At 40.4% G+C, this 25,168-nt stretch overlaps 1 protein-coding gene across 4 annotated transcripts; it reads left to right on the forward strand.

Moving 5' to 3' along the window:
* Positions 1-7,422: 7,422 nt before the first annotated feature.
* LOC120107079 (zinc finger BED domain-containing protein RICESLEEPER 2-like) lies at positions 7,423-19,143 on the forward strand. Of its 4 annotated transcripts, none has more exons than XM_039120232.1 (3): positions 7,423-7,705; positions 9,691-9,990; positions 16,899-19,143. In XM_039120232.1, the coding sequence occupies exon 3, from the start codon at positions 16,900-16,902 to the stop codon at positions 18,937-18,939; it is 2,040 nt and encodes a 679-aa protein (XP_038976160.1). In that variant the 5' UTR covers positions 7,423-7,705; positions 9,691-9,990; position 16,899; the 3' UTR covers positions 18,940-19,143. The 4 variants fall into 4 exon arrangements, with proteins under 4 accessions (XP_038976160.1, XP_038976162.1, XP_038976161.1 ...); XM_039120234.1 differs by lacking the exon at positions 9,691-9,990 and adding an exon at positions 16,302-16,427; XM_039120233.1 differs by lacking the exon at positions 9,691-9,990 and having other exon boundaries at positions 16,866-19,143.
* The last annotated feature ends 6,025 nt before the right edge of the window (positions 19,144-25,168 follow it).

The raw sequence follows: 25,168 nt of genomic DNA on the forward strand, positions 1-25,168 counted from the left end.
GATGAAAAAAGTAAATGAGAGGTCAAGATTTGTTGGTGTATCATCATAAAGGGGGTATTTTAGTAAAAAAATAGGGCCACCTTACTGGCTGATGGGAAACCAATTTACCTATCTTTCAGTTGGGTAGGTGTTTCTGTCCATTTCATGGTTAAATGCTCCTTATGAGAAAGTAACTTAGTAACATCACTATTTTGGGAGGAGCTTAAGAACATGGATAAGTTGGTTAATGGGAAAGTTGATGAACTTTCCCATGATATTTAACCTCAAAAGAATGGGCCCTTAAGAGTACTGTAGTTAAGAGGGGTACTATATAGATGTTCATATAGAGATTGGTTGACAAGGATAAGTTAGGAAAAGCAGTTAATTGTGTAGACAATAGTTAGAGTTGTTTCACCTTAGAAGCATTCAAGACAAAAAGAGAATATGAGCAAGGTGCAAATAGTTTCCATGATATGCCTATGTTTTTGTTAGAACTCCCATTCTGTTGAGTTGTTCTTGGACAAAAATATTGAGGACCGATGCTTTGCTAATAAAAAAGTTAAGAAATTCCATTTATCTATTTTCTATGGCATTATCTGAATGAAGAAAGGCAATTAATTGTCTAGACAACGGTAAGAGTTGCTTCACCTTAGAAGCATTCAAGATAAGAAGAGAATATGAGCAAGGCGCAAACAGTTTTGATGATATGCCTATGTTTACGTTAAGCACTCCCATTCTGTTGGGATGTTCTTGGACAAGAACATTAAGGAATGATGCCTTGCTAATGAAGAAAGTTAAGAAATTCCATTTATCTATTTTCTATGGTATTATCTGAATGAAGAAAGGCAATTAATTGTCTAGACAACAATAAGAGTTGCTTCACCTTAGAAGCATTCAAGATAAGAAGAGAATATGAGCAAGGCGCAAATAGTTTCGATGATATGCCTATGTTTACATTAAGCACTCCCATTCTGTTGGGATGTTCTTGGACAAGAACATTAAGGAATGATGCCTTGCTAATGAAGAAAGTTAAGAAATTCTATTTCTCTATTTTCTATGGCATTATCTGAATGAAATACCTTAATATGACAAAAGAATTAAGATTTAACACTATAGATAAAATCATAATAAATGTTAGGTAACTTAGATATACGATGCATGAGATATAATTATGTAAAATAAGAGTAATCATCAACAAATATCATAAAATATTGACTCTCCTACGATAGCATGGGGCGAAAGGCTCCAGATATCACAATGAACCAAATCAAATGGTGCAAAAGAAACGGAATTATTATTATTAAAGCGTAAAACAATTTTTTAACAAGTAGACAAGATAAACAATCAATATTTTTATTTTAACTGACCATAACAAATCAGTGGAGAATAAAGTACGCAATTTATTCAAAAAAAAAACATGGCCCAAATGAGAGTGCCAAAAAATCAAAGATGAATTAGATGAGGTAAATGCAACTGATTGAGAAGAATGTGGAGATTGATGAGCTCAAACATGTGTCCAGTCACACGGGCGGTCCCAAGAGGCTAACCCATTTGATGATCTTGCACACAATAACTATTACCAGAGAAATAGACATCAAGACCAAGTTCGCACAATTGACAGATAAAAATAAGATTTAAAGTAAGTTTAGGAATTAAATAAATGTTAGTTAGAGATAATGAAGAGGTAGAAACATGATCTATATGACTAACATGCATAACATAATCTTCTACAGTATTTTTTAGGATCAAGAGTATTTTATGATAAAGATTAGGTTTGATCGAGCTAAAGGCCTATGGGTGGACGAGCTGCCCATCATATTGTGGGCCTACTATACCACTCGACGGACACCAAGTAAGGAGCCACCTTTCAACCTTACCTTCAACATGGAAGCTGTCATTCTTGTACCATCTCATCGAGTTGAATGAGCAAAGAAACGCCAACGATCTCAAGTTTGTAGGAGATAGAAAGCTATGATCCCAATTGTGGGGGGATGAACCGCCTCTGAAACCTCAGCACCTAGGGCATCCCCTTGCTGATTGAGGTATGGATCACTAGTTCTTTGATGGTGGAAGAGAACTAGAGCCAAGCGGAAATAGGCTCTTCTTGCTTATAGCCGAACACAAGTCCTATTCAGGTTAGGACTTCTCCCTTACCGCCGCGCAGCTGATGGTTGGTTCAAGTCCTTGGACGTGAAGGACTTCTCCTTTGATGGCTACGTGCCCTAGGGTTCTTGAAGATGGCGACTTACGTGCATGAGAGGAAGAGAAGAGAAAGAATAGAGTTTTCAGGAAGAAAGGAGTATTATCTGATTTCATTTCCTTATACACAAAATACATTAGTGTATATATTGTCACTTCATTCAGCATCATATCAGGCAGGGCACTATTTAATTAATATATGTTGCTTCTGCGGATCAGCTTGCAGATATTTTTACGAAAGCCCATCTATCAGGGCATCACCGTGATTTGGTTAGCAAAGTCAAGTTGGCATCTTCGCTACTATCTTGAGTTTGAGGATGAATGTTGGTGTATATGAGCTGTATGTTGGTGTTTATGAGCTGTATGATCTAGGATTGCCATATTTAGCTATATTGTGTTGGTGTATATGAGTTGTATGAAGGAGGATGCTGGTGTATATGAGCTGTATGATCCAGGATTGCCATGTTTAGCCATATTTTGTTGGTGTATATAAGCTATAATTGATTATTTATAGGGTTGATTAGATGAGTTCAACTATAAAAGGTGGGCTCTTGTACTCGTTGAAATATACAAAATATATGACAATATTCTCAAAGTTCTTCTCTCCTCCCCCTCTACGTTTTCATAGTTTTGAATAGGTTTTAGAAACAGAGATTTGGAAAACTAGTCCACACCCGTCTACAAAGTCAGTCGAACCATGCAACCCGAAGGCACAGAAAAAGGCTAATAAAGAGAGAACCTCAGGTGTTCTAGCAACACAGAACCTGACATGATAAAGCAGCCTCGGCACACCAAAAAAACCAAAATATGTCTGCAGGCGTGCCACAGCTGAAATCATGTATCAGAAAGAAATGGAGGCAATCACTTGATTTTGTGTCACATTTTTCCATGCTTGCTGCTACAAAGATTGGACCGGTCATTGAAAAGCTGAAGAGCTGAGAATATCAATGGCTCTTGCTCTCTGCCATTACCATTCTCGGCAGGACAAGTAGATGAACTGAGAAATAGAAAAAACAATGCATAACCATTCTCATTTACTAAACATAAGATAAAATACTTATCAAGGTTCGCTCATACTACATGATTTTTAGATTAATTCCAAACCTATTTTTTTGGTACCTTATTTAATATGAAAGGATAATAAATATTGAGCGAGTTACTTGAATTTTGCAGGGGAGAACACTCCAATCCAATCATCATGAATTGGATTGGGACATCGAAGCACCGCTTTCATCCATTCGGTATCTTCTCCCCGCATTCCACTTTTGTAACCAAAGTCAGTGAATTCAACTGAAATCCATATAATCTAGACATGAGAAAGAACTAAGAATTTCAAGAGGGAAAAAAGAACTGTCATAAACTTTTCATGGAATGGTTTACATGCAACTCATGCGCGAGGCAAGCATGATTCCAACCTAGCTCACCAATATATTTTATATATTTATAATCCCGAAGGAGAACATCGAAAGAAACTAACAAAGCAGGCAGCGAAGTTTCCAAATGGCTAGTGCTGCCATACGTTGCCCCCGAGAACGTCCGCCCTCACGCATCTTGCCTCGTCCAACGCCCGCGACGCTTGGTGGATCGCGATGTTCAATAGCTGCTAGGCTCTGGGGACTTGCTGGCATCCGCCTCCACCGCCAGTCGTGACGGCATCGATGACCAAGAACGTCATCCTCCCTCCAATCCCTTCCCAAAACCAGAACTCCAAGGAAACATTCCAGTTACCGAACGACCTCCGTTCTAACAGAGCTTCGTTTGGTTGTTTACCATTTGACCAGGAGAGGAGAAGGCTAATAGACCGAGGGGGAGGAGACTAACATGCTGGGGACTGATCGACCAGGGGAGGAGGACGCGGGCATGAGGTTCACCGATCGACGAGGTGCGGGCGTGAGGCGGTGGATGAGGATATCAGGCCAGGGAAGATCAACCTTCGCACCAATAGATTGGTGCAGTAGGATTAGCTTGAGGAGTTTTAGCTACTCCGTGACCTTCTTAAGAAGTCGTGGCAGCACAAGCCCACTTGGTAGGCAAAGACGACCTACTCTATTGCCTTCCGCTTGGCGGCTGTTGGGGGGGAAAAACAAGTCATCCGGGAATACATAGGTGCGTGACCATCACGTGTTTGAAGGCGCTCGACCTGAAGGCGCCCGACCTGAAGGTGTCCAATCTTAAGATAAGCAACCAGGCTCGACGTCCGACCAGGCGCTGGACTCCGAGATGCCTCATCCTAGCATTCGACCTCGGCCTAATCTCCCTCGAGAGCCTAACTTTAGAAGTCCGACCTCACCACTCACCTACCACAGTCACATCCTTCCGCAATTCGACCAGGGACCATGTCCTGCCACTGCCGTCAATAATTAATGCACGTGGTCCGTGCAGACCTCCGGTTTACTCAACAATTAATGTGCATGGTCCCTGCAGACCTCCAGCTTACTCAACAATTAATGCGCATGGCCCCTGCCATCTACGGATCTCAAGCCTTCCACGGTAAATCTGCTCGGCTGCGTCTGATCAGTCATGACAACTCCTTGGCTCCAGTCTGATCTCCTACGGCAAGGCATTAATTCACACGATCGTGCATTAATTCAGGCGACATGCTCAATCATACGGTAACTTCGCCCCGTTATGTCACAGGTAATCCAGTACCCCTCTATAAAAGGAAAACCCTCCCACTTAGAGGGGGTTGGACTCTAAAACCCAGAAAAGATATCTCCTCCCTCCTCCTGCACATTAGCCCCCTCTGACTTAAGCATCGGAGGGCCGACGCCGGAAACTCCGGCCACCGGCTTGTTGCAGGTTTTCCGGAGGACGCCGCTCGCCGACGGACCGCCACCTGCCATTCCAACATCGGAGCTCCTCCTTCTCAACCGACGGTCGCCCCCGGGTCCAATTTCCAGCAACAGCGGCAATAGCCTTCTTCGGTAAAGCTTTCCAAGACCACATCTGCATATAAAACATGAAACTTAGATAGCTCGTCAATTTTAGCTTGGATGATAAAGAACAATAAGGAGGTCCTTACCCTAACGCTAGGTGGGGCTCAGACTCGTGTTAACCAGAGTTTGCTCAGCCAAGAGCTCCCAGACGAGAGAAACACGGACAGAGCATGGAGCTCAAGTACTTGTTGCTTGTCACTAGAGAGACTTGGAGCCTGATACCTAGATTTCTTCATGACCAGAAAGTATTGAACCCTTAGGTTTGCTTGGACACAACAAAATAGAAATGGCTCTTCCCACCATGGACTGAAGAGGGGTTTTGATCAGTTGATAACCCTTCCAAGCAAGAAAGTACAACCAACCGTGCACAGAGGGATGCTCTTTCAAAATGAAAAGAGCTCGGAAGAGGTCCATGGCGGGATGGACACCATGTAGAGCTAGGAGGAAGTGGAAGCCTATAATAATCCGCCATGAATTGCAGACCAATTAGGTGGGAGAAGATGAAACTAGTCTAAAAGAAGAATAATGGAGTGCAGAGGAAATATCATCCCTTTCTTCAAAGATTTCTTGTACAAGCAAAGATGGCAAGGAGAACAGTAAATGGCCCTTTCCTCAGGCCCGGGCAGCCTACGAGAGAAGACACATAGGATAGTAGCTTCTCCAAAACCTATCTAAATCTCCTTTGTCCAAGACACGCTCCGCTGTGCCTAGATTGTAGGGGACCTCTTGTTGGACCGCTTGCGAGCTATTGGAAGACTGACTTAATGAGGAGCTCAAGCTGGATGACCAACTGGCAAGTCACTCATGTGACCCATACGTTCAAAAACTAAGGAGAATAGAAAAAGAAGCTGATGAAGAAAAGAAAAGGGGTTGAGAAAGGAGAGAAGCTTATCGATCGAAGGAATGCTAGATACTTTTTGTGAGACGCCTATTTTAGAAAACTTGTGACTCTTCGAAAGAGAACATTGGTTTCCGAAAAGATACGGTGTTTTCAAAAAATTATGAATCTTCAGATCCATCACATTTCTTCGGTGTTCCGAATAGAGTCTATAAATAGACTCCTCTAGAATTAATCGTAATCTAATTTAATCTCTTTCTCTTTTTTTCACTGGTACTCTATTTTCCAAAAGTTTCTTCCACAGATAAAGTTTTTGTACTTTTTAACTTTCTGATTTTCATCTTTTCTTCTTCTCTAGACAATTGAAAGAGTCGATCGGGTCAAGCGTCACCAGCGATCGTGCTCATTAGATAAGGATCGGGCTGAGCCAGGTTGTTATACCTTAGGAACGAGTTCGCTGCAAACCCGTACGTAAGGGGCGAATCACATTCTTAAGTAAGTGTATATCACACGTCTCAATCCAAAAAGCTCTTTTCAAATTTTTTTTGAATTTATTTTAGTAAATTATTCTTTTATAATACTATTTTAAAATAATGACATAGCAAATTTCTAGGCAACAGTCTTCCAATAGTCTAAACTTGATTACACTAGAAATTCCTTAAAAAAAAAAGAAAAAAGGTTATAACTGGAAGATTTTCTTCTATGATAACAAGTTTCTTCAGGATAAACATATGAAATATGAAATTACATACCATATAACTCCAGTAACCAAGCCTCCCCAGGTGTGCTAGCTCGCAACCAATGGAAAAAATTGTAAGTTTTCTATTTAGTTTCTAATAATATGTTCATATATGTAAACTATAGATGTACTTGTTTCTTAACTGTGCACTAGTTATACAGTTTGCGGCGGCAAGCGCTGCTGGATCGCCCATGACGCCCATCTGCGTCATGATGCCAACAATGCCCATTTTACCCAAGTTTAAAATTTTATAGCCCTCAATGCGACAAGTCCACAAATCAGAGTGGGTCGGACTGCCGGAAACGCCTCCCAGTCCACGCAGAAAGCAGGGGCAGTCATGGGCTGGTAAGAGGGAAGCAACTCTCGTCAGCACAGCCTTGGGCTCTTCTTTGTTACAGCTTGGGCTTCCGCATTGGTCCATCATCCCCTCACAAAGGGGCATGGGTTCCTCTTCAAGCCGCATGGAGACCTGCTCGAGTCTCCTTGATCCACCTACTTGATCCAGCCATCCCAGCAAACCAATCCCATCCCACCCTGAAACCATAAAAATTTATGTGGGCTAATTAGGTCCCAGCCTGGGGACTCCCACACGCAAAGCCCAGGAAGACAGCGTGAACCAAGGAAGAAGCCCGGGCCCACTCCGGGGCACGACCGACCGTCCTCGTCCAGGCTGGACGGCGGCTCGGTGTCCCAAGCCCATTGGGCTACAGAGCCCATAAAAGAAAGGGGATTCGGTCGCCCTCTCCCCCCTCTCTCGCCCTTGTTCGCTCGCTCTCTCGCTAGGGTTTCCAATGCGCTGAGGGCCTCCGACCCATCATCTCGCCATCGGCCCCGATCCACCATCTCTCTTCGAGAAGGGGGCAAGGGGTTAAAATAGCAGAAGAATTCAAGGATCAGAGTTTCCCGCCATCGCTGCTTCTCTCTCCTGCTCTCTTCATTCATCGTTCGCCTCCATCCCCTAGGGTTCGACTCGAGGTGGTCCACTTGATCGCAAGCCTCGACCTCGGATCTCCGGTAAGATTCGCTAGATCTTTCTTCTCTTCTTAGATTCTTGTGGGGTTGCCCGGTTTTTTCTCCGAGTAAGATTTGATTTCTTCCGCGAAACCTCTTCGTCAGTCGCTTGCTTTGGTTCCGCTGTCGTTGTTATAGGCTCCTAGATTTCTTTTCGCGTTTGGTTTTCGGTGTGTGTTAGATCTATTTAGTGTTCGATTGAGAGAGGAGAGGGAATAAAAAAAAGAGAGGGGATTTTCTGGCCTAAATTGTTACCGGATCCCATGGATCTGGCAAGTGATTTCGATTCCGGAGGCAAGTCGTGTTGCTGGGCTTCCGATCCAGAACGACTCGAGAATTTGGGGTTTTTTTCTTCCTTGGATCAGTGTAGAGGAGGTTGGTCGCCTGGGAAGGTTTCGGTTACAACTTACATGGGCCTTCCTCCCTGCCCGCCTGCGAGAGCCCAGATAAAAATATCAGGTAGCTGGAGGGAAGCCCAAAGGCCGATCTATCTGCTTAGGTTCACCATCCGTTCTGCGACTGCCGTGTCGCAGCCCGGATGGGATCACGGGCCGATGCTGCATGAAGCATAGGGAGGCCCCCGTAATACTCTGCTTGATGTCTTGGGAATCATGTGTAACAATAATTGCACGATATTTAGCAATGGGCTGAATCGCATATTGTTTTCTTTTTTATTTGTTAGTCATGACGTTGAGGCCTAACTGCGTGTTGTCTTAGAGATTTCTTGAGGCCCTAATGTGAGTTAGAAGGATACATAGCGAGAACCCAGCACCAAGAATGCTTTATGAGCCACTTGGAGACCCATGGAGCCCCCTGTGGAACCTTTAACGTATAGGTGGGAAGGATGTGGAATTTATGTTCAGACGTGTACCATGGTGAAAACCTCCTATAGAGAGTCAATGGGCTGAAGCTGTATTGGTCAATTGCCTTGGGGCTAGGGGTATAGAGTTGAGGCAGTTTGTGGGATGTCTTGCTGGACTGGATTCATTTGGAATAGGAATGACATATTATTTCTTCTGTATCTTCACATTTAACAAAATCACAGTCACTGTTATTAGAAGCAAGATGCGACCTTCGTGCTACTCTATGTCGTTTCATATTGTCTTTAATAAACAACAACATATGCTTTCACTGTTTCTCTCCACCTATAAGCTTATCCTTGTTTCGGGTCAACTTCTTTTGCAATTTTGAATTCCTCCTTGCAATTCTTGAGGGCGCACTACCCAGACTTCAAAATGTCACAGGCACTAAAAAAAGGGCATAGGCATAAGCCACCAGATGTCATGCTTAAGTTTATGAGAATTTGCAGAAGAATAATAAAAATCATTTGGAAATAAAAAGAAGCAATGTTCAGGACGTGCTTGTCCTTAGGGTTCGTTTATTACTCTAAACTTGCTGAGATTTTATAGCAGATATATTGAAATTGGTTGGCTATGTTTTGATATCATAGATGCCAATGTAGAGCGTATAGCGCACAATAACTTATTCTTCCATACATAAGTTATATTCTTCAGATCATACACCTATATGCTAAAATATACAAAAGCCCCATGACCCTGACTTTTATAACAACAATAGAATGTATGAAATAGGATGTATGATACGTTATAATGAAGCATTTTTCGTATTCTGTATCTCCTGTTACTCGTAATCTAAATCCTGAGATGTATATAAAACTTCACTTCTAGTTCTGGTTTATTTGATTTTCATGTACTTTTTACTGGCTTCACATTTTCTTAACTACTTTCTTATTTAATTAGTTGCTTCATTTCATGGGATCAATTGATTGCTTTTTTGATAGGTCCTCGAGTTTAGTTGTTTATTTTTTTGGTCAATTGAAGAAAACAATGTCTTCAAATGTTATGTTGGGTTTAGTTGCTGAAGAAGTACAATAAAATGCACAATCAAAGTCTCTTGCCCCCTGTTTTTGCAAAATTCTGGATTGTAGCTTTGTTTTTCTCGCTCACCTATTTTTCTTGTTCCAACAGGGATGAATAAGATTAGGTTTTCTAGATTGCTGCTAATGTACTTTTGAGGGATCCTCAATAGAATAAAGATGAGTTCAGCCATTCCTGTATGATATATGGAACATGATCGACCAGTGGAAATGTTCTAGTGTTGCCATGTATATGTAGAGAAGCAGAGAAGCAAACCAGGTGGCTGATCTGTTGGTCAATTTGGCTACTGCAGACAACTCCTTTTGATTGAAGCATTCCCATAGCAATTGGCAGTAAGAGCCTCGGCTGAAGCCTATGGGATAGGCTTTGAGCATGTCTAATAGACTACAGGTCCTTTTCACTACCAAAAAAAATAGAGCTCTTTTACTTTCATTTCTAATTGATCAAAACATGAGAATTCAGAATTTGCACTCAAATTAATAAAAGAAAGAAACTTCCCATCATTAGCTTATCAGTTCTTTTTAGTCTTAGTGTTCAAAAATCAAATCATGAATTTTAATTTGGTTAGTTTAAGAAAATATCTCTGAGACTGGGTAGAGTTCTTCCTCCTCCCTCCCTCCTATCTATGTCTGTTTAATTCTTTTCTAATTAGATATTGGGAGTTCTGTCCTTTGCCATCTTCATTTCTTTTCTCTGTACCATAACCCAGCCACAAAAAATTCCTAATCCTTCTTTAATATTCCTGTCAGGATTAGATTTGCTGTCACTACAAGCATTTTCATCCTTTCTCACACAACTTCTGACCTTTCTATCATATGTTTTCTCTCCTTGTATGGGCCATTAATTGAAAATATGAACACCTTTCCATGCCAATGCTTCTGTAAATCCTCTTATGGGCTCATCACTTTGATCTCAGTCGGTGCTAGTTCTATGCTTCTTTGAATGCATTGATTCATCATCTTGACCTCCCCCATTTTACTTCACATCAATCTCATCATTCATATCAATGCAATAATATGGTCCATGTCAGAAGATTTTGCTGAGCCTAACGATGCGTGATGCCAAATAATGATTTTCCTATACATTCAAAAATTGGTCATTGTTGTTTTTATTTTGCTTCATGGAAATTTTTATTTACCAGATTGATGTCAGACAGCATTGATTAGGGAAAATTCCGGGATGCTTAACGGGTTGTTTTGGGCTAAAAGGGTAAGGAAATTGCGCAAGAAGCTATGGTTTATATTGGTAGCCATTTGGGTTAAAACTTATGTCAAAAAGATGAAGTTTTGAGGGTTTTATGTGAGCTGGAAGTAGAAAAATGGGAATAAAATTTTGTTTGTTTTGTGAATTTGTCGGTTCATTGATGGATGGATGGCTATAAGTTTTGTGGCTTTTAGTTGCTAGGGTTTAGTGAGGATGGAATTAGATCTGAATTTGAGGTTTTAGGGTGCTGTGATTAAAAGAAAAAAAGAAAAAAATAGAGATTTTCTAGGCATCACACCTAGAATTCTGTAGGCATCACATCTAGAGTTAGAATTGCATCGTACACCTCTAAAAGAGAGCATAGTTGCTTAGGAAAATCTCTAAAATTTTGTCTATCTTTTAATAATTAGAGATTACAGCTCTATATACAGAGTTCTAATACTCCTACTAGGACTTGGACTTCAAATAACAAGTTTGTTATTTTGACTAACCAAATAACAAGTCTGTTATGTTGACTAATAAAAACCCACTAAAATGATAAATAAAGCCCCAAAATATAAATGGACCTAAGGTATGACCCATGAGCCATATGACAGCCATATCCAGAAAATCTGAAAAATTGCAAAAACATCCGACTCTAAAATTTTAAGAAAACATTAATAAGGATGAACCATATTATAGTACTGTTGAGAACATCAAATTGAGATTTTTTTAATGACGAATTGATCCTAAGCGAGGTTCCAAGAGGGCCCCATATTATCCAACACATTCCAAATCAGGGTTCGAGCATTAGAACTAACCTTAGGATGTCTTTTATAGGTCTTCAGTGGTTGCTGCCATCATCCTCCGTCTCTCCTTGGCTTGAGAAGACTCGACTCCGACGAGTTAAAAGCATGGAATTTATCATAAGGATCATGATCAAGCTTTTAGAGCTCTTCATTTGTGATTAGAGTGGGCCTCGAGCCTAAACTATATTCATTTTCGGTTAGGCTTCGGGCCAGGCCTATTTAAAATTTTTCGGTGCCCAAGTCAGGCTCATGATCAGCTCTATTTGTAATCCATGTACGCTCTAAAAGCGAGCACCCTCTCCATCTGACGAGATACTTTTGGTAGCCACCACCTTTTATGGAAACCACTTGATGGTTAACAATGTCTTCAATCTCCTCCTTCAAATGTGGAGCTGGTGGAAGTCTAGTAATGTGGGTTTCATGTTGTGCATCATCATCATGGCCTTGATACAAAGTGAAATCTTCAACATTAAAGACATTACAGATCTCGTATCTTTGAGTAGGTCAAGAACATAAGCATTAGGGTTGATTTTCTTGAGAATCTTGTAGACGCTAGCACTTTTTGAATGAAGTTTCTTGTATGTAGCCTTAGGATAACATTCAGGCCTACTCCTCTGAATTCAGCAGACCATCTCCTTAAATCAGTTTGTGCTTTTTAGCCTTCATTGCTCAAGGCAATCTTTCTTTGAATTTCATCATGTAGCTCATGAATATGCTTGACAAAAGCTTCAACTTCAACACTAGGACTTGCTTCAATAGGTAGAGGAACCAAATCAATTGGCTTCCTTGGAATTGAACCTGTTGCAATCTCAAAGGGACTATGATCTATAGTTCAATTTACCAAACTGTTATAAGTAAATTCAGTCATAGGAAGAACTTGGTCTGAATTATTAACATGTTGGTGATCACAGAGACGAAGCAAATCACCCAAAGTCCTATTAACAGCTTCCATTCGACCATCAGTTTGTAGATAAATGAAGAATTTTCAGCATCTTCTGTAAAAGTAACTCATAAATTTTACATCACGATCAGAAATAATAGTCTTAGGCAACCTATGAAGACAAACAACTTTTTTAAAGAAGAGTTCAGCAATATGGAAAGCATTGGAAATCTTTGATAAGATTTGAGGTGAGCCATCTTAGAATAGCGATCCACAACCATAAGAATAGAATCATGATCGCTAAGGGTCTTTGGCAACCCTGGGATAAAGTCTGCTTAGATCGTGCTAGGGCACATCTGGCAAATGTAATGGAGTGTATTGACCTGATTATTCTTTCTTTCCTTTGGAATTTACAAGTCCGATATCGTAAGACAATTCTAGCAACATCTCACTTCAAAGTAGGTCAATAGAAACAGTCCTCAACTATCACAATGGTTTTATCTCTTCTAAAAATGACCAGCCATCAACTGGAATTCAAATCTCTAATGACCTCTTCATGTAAAGAGGTATTAGGCAAGCAAAGGCAAATTTCTTTGAATAGATGCTCATCATTCAAAGAGAAATCTGAATAGTCAGCATGTTGTCCAGCCATCAAATCAATACATATGATGCTAAAATCCTTGCAAGAAGAATAGTCTTTCTTAAGCAAATCAATGTCCATAACTTGGTTAGCTATAGAAGAAAGAATTAGTGCCAGTCGACGCACTACACTGCTGAGAGCATCAGCTGGTTTCTTCTTAGTTTCAGCCTTATGCTTGATAACAAAAGCATCTTGTAAGAAAGAAACCCGCTTGCCATGGGGAAAGCTCAATTTCCTTTAGGAGTTTATGTGTTTGAAGGCTTCATGGTCGGAATGCAATACAAACTCCTTAGGAGTAAGATAATGTTGCCAATAAAGAAGAGCTTGAACCACAACATAGGATTCTTTATCAGAAATCGAATACTATTGCTTAGCTTCATTCAACTTCTGGCTAAAATAATCAATTGGATGGCCTTTGGCTAAGTACACCTTACATGTCACAAGACACCTCGAACATCTTAGAAAAATATGGAAGGCGCAAAACAGGTGCTTCAATCATCCTTTAACTTCTTCAAATGCTTTTGTTGTTTCCTTGGTTCGAACAAACTATACTTTCATGCAATTAGTGATTGGAACCATTATAGTGCTGAAATTTTTGATGAAACCCCAGTAGAATGTAGCTAATCTATGAAAAATTCGAACTTCATGCAAAATAGAAGGAAAAGGCCACTTGACTTTTTCCGAATCTCCACTCCTTTAGAAGAAACAACAAAACCCAAAATGAAAATGTTTGAAGTTATCAATGAACACTTCGTCAAATTTATGTAAAGTTTATCTTAGCAAAGATCACTCATAACTTGTTGTGGATGATAGATGTGCTCCTCTTTGGTCTTACTATATATCAAAATATCAATAAAATAAACAACCGTAAAGGAGTCAATAAAGGGCTGTAATATATGAGTCATGAAGCCCATGAATGTGCTAGGGGCATTAGCAAAGTCAAAAGGCATGACCAGCAGCCCATAGAAGCCATCCTTGGTCTTGAAAGCTGTTTTCCATTCATCTCTAGGTCTTATATGAATTTGATGATAGCTATTCTTCAAATCTATCTTTGAAAAGATGTAGAACCTCCCATGACATCCAATATATCATCAAGATGAGGATTAGGGAACCAATACTTGACAATAATCTTGTTCATAGCTCAACTATCAGCACACATATGCCATAAACCATTCTTGTTTGGTGCAAGTAAACCATGAACAATACATGGACTCAAACTTCTGCAAATATGTTCCTTATACAGGAACTCTATTACTTTTGAGTTCAGCATGCTCAGTTGGATTCATGTGATAGGTGGAAAGGTTAGGCAATTGAGACCCCAGTATAAAATCTATAGCATGTAGAAAATTATGCAAAGGAGAGAGTTCATTAGGAAACTCTTTAGGTGCTACATAAATCTCAAGCAGCAACTTAGTCACTTCTGGAGGCATATTTGAGTCATAACCAGCAGGTGTTTCTTTCACTTCTCGAGCTACTACAGCACAAATAACACCCAATTTCATGCTCTTAGCTTGAAAGCATTTCTTGGTTAGGATAATGAGATGTGTCATCTTGTTTTTTGCAACAACTTCAGCTTTTGGCTCACCAGATTTCTTCTTTTCAGCAATCTTGATCACAAAGCTAAGGTCATAGGCTTCAAATAATTGTTTTCTTATCAAAAAAGAAAGAATAAGTGTTTTCTTTACCAAAATGTTACACATCTCGATCACAAAGCCAAGGTCGACCAAGAAGAATATAAGCAACTTTCATAGGAATCACATCATACTATACAGAATCTTTGTAAGCAGTAGTGGAAAAGGAGACGATATTTATGAGTGACCAGAATGGTAATGGTGTCAATCCAAGCAACCTTGTATGGTTGAGAGTGGAAGCTCGAGGCGTTCAATTGTGGATGCCGAGACAACATTCATATAGCTTCCTCCATCAATAATAGGCTTCTTTGCTTGTCTTCTGCAATGAACCAGGATCTGAAAAATTGAGGTATGCATCCAATCTTCTTTCTCCACTTTAGAGGTTTCAAGTATCCTTCAAACAATGAAAAGGAGGGAAATATCTACCTCATCCCCTTCCAAATCATCAGCTGCGTAACTCCTCATAGTGATCCCACACTTCTCATTGTCTTCCTCTTGCATTTGCTCCTCTTCCTTTTGTTATTCTACACCAACATATAGGCTATTCTTTCTTGGACATTGATACCCCATGTAACCAGGCTCCTCCATACTTAAAACAAGTGTTCTTGTTATCCTTCCCATTAGGTCTATTAGTCGCAACTGTCTTTCCTTTAGAACCAGTCCCATAAGAAGAAGAAGGCTTAGACCTATTGGAATGACTGAAAGATTGTGAAGGTGCTGATTTCATGCTACAATTTGCATCATCAAGCCTCTTAGCTGCAACCTCCCTGGCTTGAGATCCAATTTTTCTAGTAATAGAAATCTCAAATTCTCTTGAATAGAACCCGGCCAATCGGAGAATATCATAGGATCAATCGTTCCTTCAAACTTCAAAACCTCCATCCAAACGTTTTTTGTGATATCATCAGCTGTATCATATGGTTCATAATGAGCTCTTTCCAAAAATTCTCTAACCTACTGAAGATTAGGATTTTGAGGAACTCCTTGGACACGAACAGCTCTCAAACCACATCATTGGGGAGGATTTTCTTGCTGGTTTTCAAACTGGTTCTCTTGATTTTCACCATTCCCAATATTATTCACTTTCAGATATTTCTCCTTGAGCACCAGCTGTCGGATTATAACTAGGTTGAGAATTCCAGCTTTCAACATCATCAAGCCAAGTGTTTATCCCATTTAGTTGCTCCATGATTCTGAGCAGCATCTCATCTTGTTGGATATAGTCTTCATCTAAGAGGCCTTCCAATACCTGTCAACATGTTGCAAACCTCAGCTCTGATACCAAACTGATGTAGGACAGCATTGATTAGGAAAAATTCAGGGATGCTTAATAGGTTGTTTCGGGATAAAAGTGTAAAGAAATTGTGTAAGAAGCTAGGATTTAGTTGGTATATCAATGGAGAGCGATTTGGGTGCAAAATTGAGGCAAAAAGCTGGATTTTTGACAGTTTTATGTGAGCTGGAAGTAGAAAAACAGGAATAAATATTTTGTTTGTTTTGTGAATTTGACAGCTATTTGATGGATGGGTGCCAATGGTTTTTGTTGCTTTTGGTTGCAGGGTTTTCTGGGGATGGAATCAGATCTGAATTTGAGGTTTTAGTATGCTGTAATTAAAGAAGAAAGTAGATGAAAAGAGATATTTTCTAGGCATCACACCTAGAATTTTATAGGCATCACATGCAAGGTAAGAATGTTAGATATTGACCTTCTCAAATTTGATTGTGCATAGCCATTCGGTCAATTGCCAGTTGTGTCTCTGTTGCATGCTTGTATATCATTCCTACATGCATAGTATCACTTCCTACTCTAATAATTACATCATCTTCTTTGTTGAATTCTGAATTTTTTGTTTCTTTTTCATTAATTATAAATTATATGCTGTCAACTTTAAGATGAGTAGGATAGTTTTTTTTAATTAATGTTACGAGGACTTAACATGGAAAGAGAAAAGGGTGATAAAGAAGTTCTAGATAATTTTATGTCTGAAGAGCTGCACCATCAAAGGTGTATTGTCTTTCGTCTGAAAGAACTATGTGATGTTTGGTTTTTAGTTAAATAAGTGCACTGTTTAGGAACGGAAGGAACTGGAAATCATGTTAATAATTGTTCTCTTTTCATATAGTTTCTCTTAAAGCAGGGTTCGCTTTTTTTTCAGCATGGCAGGAGCTAGTGACACTGAACCAGTCAGTCCAGAAACAACAACTCCACAACCTTCAAGGCGCAGGAGAAAGAAGTCATTGGTCTGGGAACACTTTACCATTGAAGCTGTGTCGGGAGGATGTACACGGGCTTGTTGCAAATTGTGCAAACAAACCTTCGCTTACAGTAGTGGTTCAAAGATTGCAGGCACTAGCCACCTCAAGAGGCACATTGCTCTGGGCTCCTGTCCTAAAATCAAAAATCAGGAAAAGAAACAGCTTGCACTTACTTCAGGTTCAAAAATCGATGATACTTCCTCTGAACCACCTCCCAAAAGACGTTACAGAATCTCTGGCTTTGCAAATGCTGCATTTGACCAGGATGTTAGCTGCGTTTATCTTGCAAAGATGATCATTGTGCATGACTACCCTCTTCACATGGTGGAACATCCTGCTTTCATATCATTCATTCAAAGTCTTCAGCCTCGGTTCAAGATGGTAGACTTCAATTCCATTGAAGCAGAAATATTAGCCATTTATCATAAGGAAAAGCAAAACCTCATGCAAGTCTTTGGAACTATGCCTGGAAGAGTCAGCCTCACCATAGGCTTGTGGACAACAAGTCAGACTCTCGGATATGTCTGTCTTACTGGACAATTCATCGACAGTGACTGGAGGCTGCACAGAAGAATGCTTAACTTCATGATGGTATCGTCTCCTCATTCAGAAAATGCTCTTAGTGAAGTTATTGGGGTTAGCCTTTCAGATTGGAACATGAAGTCCAAGTTATTCACCATCACTTTAGACAATAATTGCTCGTCCCATGACATCTATAGTGCAAATCTCAGAGATCACCTGTCCAACAAGAACACACTCATGCTCAAAGGTCAGTTGTTTGTTGTCCGTTGCTACGCCCATATCTTGAATGTAGTTGCTCAGGATGTGATTGCTTCAATTCATGGTATTATATACAACATCCGTGAAAGTGTGAAATTTGTTAAAGCTTCTCTAGCCCGTGAAGAAAAATTTGCTGAGATTGCCTTACAACTTGAAATTCCTAGCACAAAGACCTTATCTCTTGATGTTACAACACAGTGGAACACAACTTACCTCCTGCTGGTGGCCGCCCTGGAATATAAACAAGCATTTACTGTCTTGGAGACATGCGATGATAACTATAATGAAGCACCATCGACTGAGGACTGGAAGAAGGTGGAGATTGTTTGCACATATCTGAAGCTTTTGTATGATTCTGCAAATGTCATTATGGCAACAGCTGATCCAACTGCAAATATATTTTTCCATGAAGCATGGAAAATCCAACTAGAGCTGGCTACTGCAACAATGAATGAGGATGTTTTGGTGAGCAGCATTGCTAAAGAGATGCATGAGAAGTTTGACAAATATTGGAAAGATTGCAGCCTTGTCTTGGCAATTGCTGTGGTTATGGACCCTCGTTTCAAGATGAAGCTTGTCGAGTTCAGTTTCTCAAAAATTTACGGTGCAGATGCTGCTAGATATGTCAAGGTAGTGGACGATAGCATTCACGAGCTCTATCTTGAGTATGTTGCCCAACCACTTCCACTGACTCCAGCTTACGAAGAACAAGGGGAAGCCACCACCAACAACATCAATGGCAATGACAGCTGTCGGCCTGCAACCCCGGCTTCCACTGGTGATGGGCTTCTAGACTTTGATCTCTATCTCTCTGAGATGGCCGTGAACCAGCCAACTAAGTCAGAGCTTGATCAGTATTTGGAAGAGTCCCTTGTCCCACGGATCCAAGAGTTTGATATCTTGAACTGGTGGAAGCTCAACAATCTCAAGTATCCAACGCTTTCCAAGATGGCTCGGGATATCTTGGCCATTCCAATGTCCATGGTGAGTACAGGCTCCTCCATATTTGCCAGTGGAACTGGGAGCAGAGTGCTCGATGAGTATCGAAGCTCCTTGCGTCCTGAGACAGTGGAGGCGCTGTTCTGTGCAAAAGACTGGCTCCAATATTTGCCCACCATGGCAGAGCCACCATCAACAGCTATCGTCAAAATGGAGATGTAGGTTATGCATAAATATTTTATCACTTTTTTTTAGCAGCTTTCATGTATGGATGAGCATATATTGCTTGAGTGCTGCATCAACTTGTTAACTTTGTAGGACAATGACAGGGCATCCTAGCACTCAGCTTTATTTGCTGTGTATTGGCTTCCACTTATCTTTGTCGGACATTTTAAATGATGTCTAGTTGCTTCATATTCCGTTTCATCTGTTGCAGCATTTGCCTAGGGTATGTGCTCATGAATCATTTTAGTTTAGATCTCCCTACGGTTTCATTTTTTTTTTCTTTTTTTTTTTTGCTTTCTGCAAAATAGTATGGAACAAGCAATAATTCCTGTCCGATAGATGATGATGTATTTGTAATGATCCGGAAAACCGTTGCTCATGGCGGGATACTATCAGGGGAATACTCTCTTATGATCTATATATGATTTTATTGCCTTGTTATGAGGGATGTTGTCTGTCTTCAAGCATGTGTAGTCTTCGCAGTTTATGACCAAAATATTTCGTGGAGAGGAGGCTCCTTTTTCCTAATGTCAAAACATCTGCTGATCTCAAGCGGAATTACTACGGATTTCTACTGTTTATCATAGCAAACGAAAAAAAACGTTATAACAGTTATAGTAGCTATTTTTCATTTTAGACAGCAACTTTTTAAATTTTAATACTAAAATGATTGCTAAAAATAATAGCTGTTGTAATGAAACATAATGGATGATAAAAGAAATACAGTGGTGCTATCTTTTCCTTTTTTTATTAGATAAAATAATATATTTTTTGGACCTTATAAATATTTTTGTAGGAATTTTGACAAAAATTAAAGTTTGAAGAACCAAAAAAAAAAAACACAAAAGAAATCATTATAATGAGAAACAACAAAAAAAATAATAGTTGTTATATTTTTATTTTTGTTATTTATTTTAATAATTTAATGAGAGATGATTGAAACCATTCTAACAATCATTATAATGGTTGTAATAAGCAATATAATGATATAATGTTTACGAACGTTGTTATTTAAAATCATTTTGGGATAAGTTTAGGATGCTTGTGGCGATAGAGTTCATGGTGATACATCTCGAAACCGACCTATGCTGATAGAATGAATCGAGCAATGAAAGTTGGCCATTCAAAGCTTGCTAAGTTTCAAAAAGCCTGGTATGAATGGCTAGTTGAGGAGAGAGGAACTGTGGCCAAGTCGTACTTTAATGGCTAGTTCTTGCCGGCAAGAGCCTGGCGTGTTCGTCGCCGTCAACGGCGGAGGTCTCCGAGAAGGCAAAGAGGGCTCCAACGGCGAGCTGAGGAGAGGAAGCTCGGGTCGCTGGTGGGTGCTCCGTGTGCTCGTCGTCAGCCGCAGTGAAGCCTCTGTGAAGGAAAGCCAACTCTAACGGCAAGTTGCAGAGGCCAAGAAACATGGAGATCCCCTACCCCTATTATTGCTGGTGAACACTCAACGACAACATAGGTTCAACCCAAGAAAACTTCTAAATGCTCCCCTCCTAAAAATCAGACCTTTGATAATGTGTCAACATTAGTGGCGACAATCTCTAAATTTTCACCACTAACGAGTACTCACTCTGAGGAGACCCAAGATCCATAGTCTATGGGAGTTAGTGAGGTCCCATTGTTCAAGGCTGAATCATCTAGGGTAGCTTTCTCTAAAGAGAAAAGGAAGAGATCACTACTCAATAACCAAGGTCAACGGTGGTTGCCAGGGTCTGCCTCGCCTCAACAAGCCAAAGGACTAGTAGTGGAAGGTAAGCCTGGAAGCTACGAGGAGCATCATTATTCTACATGTGAGATCCTGGAACTGGGCTCGGTCCACTTGACCAGCCCAGCCCCAAACTTTCGGCCTCATGTGCGTCGCATGTGAGGGGGCGTGATGAAGGAAAGAATTCATCCCGAAAGCTAAGGATGCCTGGTTTTTTTAGGGCTCCTTCCTCCTCTTTGAAGCCATCCGAAGCAGAGCCGCCACGCCCACCCTCTTGGTGGGGGATTCTTCTTTCTTGGGCTGCTGGCCGAGAGAGAGGGAGAGAGCCATTAAAACCAGGATAGCTTTGGCACGGGTGGTTTTCTTCTTCCTCCATTGCCACCGGACCTTTGTCGGCGCCTGATCGGTTATTTCAATTTCAAAAATAAACCACGCAATAGCACGTATCCTGTAGGATAGTGATTACGGGTGTCGGTCCACAGAGATTGGAGACAAGTTATTTTTCCTAATTAAATAATTACTTCAAAGGGGATAAGCTAGAGTAAATGATAAAAACTAAGAATTAATATGGGTGTAGTAGTATGAATTATCTATGGAGAGAGGTGTTTAGGGCTAGATTCCACTGATAGATTTATATCCGTGACGCTTTTCAATGATTGAGTTGTATGTAAGACTTGATTGCTTCCGACTACAAGCCAAAGCAATCACAAAAGAAAATATAACTAATTCCCAGCATGAATCATCTAAGTCTAGCACAAACCATCTACTCTAACGATAAGCATGACCTGTCTAACCTAGCATGATGCATCTGATCATTAAGTCATTAAACATGAAATCGATGTCACATGAATATCTCCTCCAAACCACAGGTGTTGGATTCGATGAAATAGATCAATCTATGTAAAATATTTTATGCAAGATAAATGATTCACATAAATTGGATAAATCATAAGATCAATTGATAAATTCTTCATCATGCAACCTATCTTACAATACAAACTCAAATCAATAAAAATGAAACGAATACTCCTCTATGGCTTCATCAAACCCCTAAACCGAGGCTTAGCTGCTCATGGTGGCCGGAAGTCCTCCCATCTTCATAAAAAAATTGCTCTTCACTCCCTTCCGCTCCCAGCCTCTCTCTCTTCTCTCTTTTTTTATTTTATTTCTTCATCTCCCTCTCGGCTTTCTTCTTCTTTTCACTGAAACAGGGGGTCTCCCCTGTTTTTCTGTTGAACCGAGCTCTCCCCCCCCCCGCTCTCCCTTCTTCGTCTTCCTCTTATAGCTCGCCGAAGACCAGCAGCGATGGATCCCGAGAGAGGAGGAGGGCGTGATGTTGGGAATGATCTCGGGCGAAGATGGAGCTCGAAGCGGGTGCCGATCCGGAAGGGGCTGGGTTACCGGCTCGTTGAATGCAGTCGGCTGGGATCGCGGTGAAGGCTGAATCACAGGGATTGGAGCTGGGAATCGATGGGAGGAACGCGGACGACCGGATCTCGGAGAAGACGGAGGAGCTGCTCGTTGGTGTGCTCGTTGGATGCGGCTGGAACGGGCTGATGCGGAAGAGCTGGATCTCGGCTGCTGGGAAGAGGGCTGGCCGCGGGATCGACGGGGAGACGCCGGAGGCGTCACGGGCGGAAGAGGAGGCGGAGGATCTGGATCTGGCTGCACCGCGTGGGACTCGTGGCTGGAACGGGCAGCGGGGCGCTCTGTGAGGCGAGATCATGGGAAGAATAGATAGAGGGAGGAAGGAGATAAACAGTGAAACAATTTTATTTATTTATTTTTTATATTATATTATTTCCCACTGTTCATATGAACAGTGTTTTTACGTGACACTGTTATATGAACAGTGAATCCAGTGATTTTCTCCGAAATTATTTTTATTTATTTTATTATATTAATTATCTTCTTTTTTTATTTTCAATTTATAAATTTTATATGAAGGCTGGTAAGGAATTGCTTTGGGTTTGAGGTGGGTCATGATGGTTGACTTGTCCTTGAGCCCATTGTCATTTAATTCTTGCTAAGCTGCTTCAGATCGAACTCGACCGGTCAAAACCAAGACCATGACTTAATAAAAATATTTTCCATATAACTTTCAATCTAATCAGGACCAAAACCCATTTAATTATAACCTTAGCCGAGTCAACACAATCTCCTTATATGTTTTTCTGTAGTTTTCATGAAAGATTGCAATCAAGAGAGAGAGACAAGTTCAAAATCTGGTTTAAAAAAAGAATTATTTACCTCTTACCATAATTTAAATTTAATTCAATGTTTATTCAATTTCATGGTAAAATATGTATTTATCAGTTTAAAAACATTGATAAGTGCTATGGAAGGATGACTAAATTATAAATTATTAAACACTTATCAGCGCCGAGGTAAGGGCTCCTAGCTTTCATTTCCTCCTCTTTGATGCTTAGCCATGATTTATAAAGGTTTTGAGCTGGCCAAATGCCAGGATTGGATCCAAAAAGGGGGAGCTCTGTTTTGGCCCGAGATCTCTTGCTACCGGCCTTGTGCGCCGCCGCCAGCCACCAGAGGTGGTCGCATTTGCCTCGCCACCCCTTGCCGCCGACAGGGCTGGCCCCCGTGGCCGCCCCTGAGTCCGACCGAGAAGGAAGGAAGCAGGGGTATGGGTCCTCTGCTCCGCCAAAGAAGAGAAGAGTCAGGAGAAGAGGGAAAAGGGAAGAAGAAAAAGAAAAGAAAAAGAAAAGAAAGAAAGAAAGAAAGAAAAAAAAAGAAAAAGAAATATATATATATATATATATATATATATATATAAAGAGAGGGGGGTGGTTTATGGGTATGAATCCGAACTCGGGGTGCTAGACACTTCTACAGGGTCGGCCCTGGAAGGATGTTAAAATTTAAATTTTATAGATATTGTGATGAATTTAAAAAAAAAAATTGGATATTAGGTTCTGCAAGGGATTTGTGAGATTAATTGGATTTGTTGTGGATCGCGTTCGAAGTAAGTAATCAACTGCCTTTTCTAGACTCATTATTTATATAATATTATTTTTGCATCGAATAAATTGTTAATGAATTTATATGTGATTTATGAATTTTACGAGATGATGATTTGAATGAAAAATAGATATGTGAATTGAAATAATATTTTTCGGACTATTATTATATTTACTGTTCTTGCATCGTATATGCATATTTAGATCGGATTATGATATATCTATTATGTTACCAAAATAATTTTGATGTGCATCAGATTTGGAACTCTCAGCCTAGCTATGTTCTGTACCCTGCCAATTGGGGGTTATGCATTGGCAATTCTAGCCCTACCACAGGGTATAAGTGCGGTATTCTGGCCCACTCCGTAGGATATAAGTGCGGTATTCTGGTTCACTCCGCAGGGTAAAGTGTGGTTCTATTTCTAGCCTAGCCACAGGGTATAAGTGTGGTCGTAGTTAAAGGCTGTTGAGTTGAATGTGATTTGATTCGAATCAGATTTAAGATTATATATATGGATATTTAAAAGATACGGATTTCAATGGATTTGTGTTTGAAAAGGAATTGATTATGTCATTATGCTGATTCGTCGTAATTTGTATTTATATCTTATGTTATTATATGAATTGTCTAGTTAAATTATTTATTACTTACTGGGCTATCTAGCTCATTATATAAGTTTTTATTATTTTAGAAATTTCGATAACTAAACCTATCGGGGTTTCAAAATATGAGAGCGACTAGAAGAACTGCAGCACAAGTTATCTTAGATTAAGGTTTATTTAAATTGATGTTTTATCTTAAACTATTGCTAGACTTGTGAAACATTGTAAGTTGTGTTAGTTAATGAAATAAATTTTGCATAATATTAGTTAAAATATTTTCGCTGCCTGATTTGATATTGTGATAAGATACCTTGCATGCTCGTAGGGAGAGTTTCCTACGGGTGTGCGGCGGTTGGCGCAGACCCCCGGCTCGCGATCTCGGGTCGGGGGCGTGACACTACAAATCTCTTATCGTCTTCCAAACAACGAAGTACTGTGACAAAAGTGTATAAAGAGGTGTGGAAGCCGGTGGGTGGTGTCACGGCCTCTCCAATCTTCCACCATGCAAGTAGAGCACAAGAGTCGGCTAGGGCAGCAGGAGTCACTGGGCACTAGATTGAAATAAGAGGATATGGATAATATATCTCAACCTCATGACCATATTCCAACAGTTGCAGTGCAAACTAGGTAGCAGTGATGCATCGGCTGAAATTTCTCATCAAGTTATGCATGTTCTAGCTGAATCCTCTTCTAGTACTAGCACTATTGGTGCAGAGTCCGGGCCACATCCTGGTTTTGCATGTTACCTTACCATGAAGTTACTAGTATGGAATTGTTGGGGTACTACTAAGCCACCTTTTGTTAACTACTCTAAAATGTTAATTAGACAACGTAGTCCGCCATGCATTGCCTAGAGTCCATAGGACTATGGGGCCTATGTGGGAAGTCTATATAATACTTGCCTTGGGGCTATCTGGGGGTATAATTATTACTTGGCGAAAAG

Source organism: Phoenix dactylifera, unplaced genomic scaffold (assembly GCF_009389715.1).
Source record: "Phoenix dactylifera cultivar Barhee BC4 unplaced genomic scaffold, palm_55x_up_171113_PBpolish2nd_filt_p 000758F, whole genome shotgun sequence".
In the NCBI taxonomy this organism is placed as follows: Eukaryota; Viridiplantae; Streptophyta; class Magnoliopsida; order Arecales; family Arecaceae; genus Phoenix; species Phoenix dactylifera.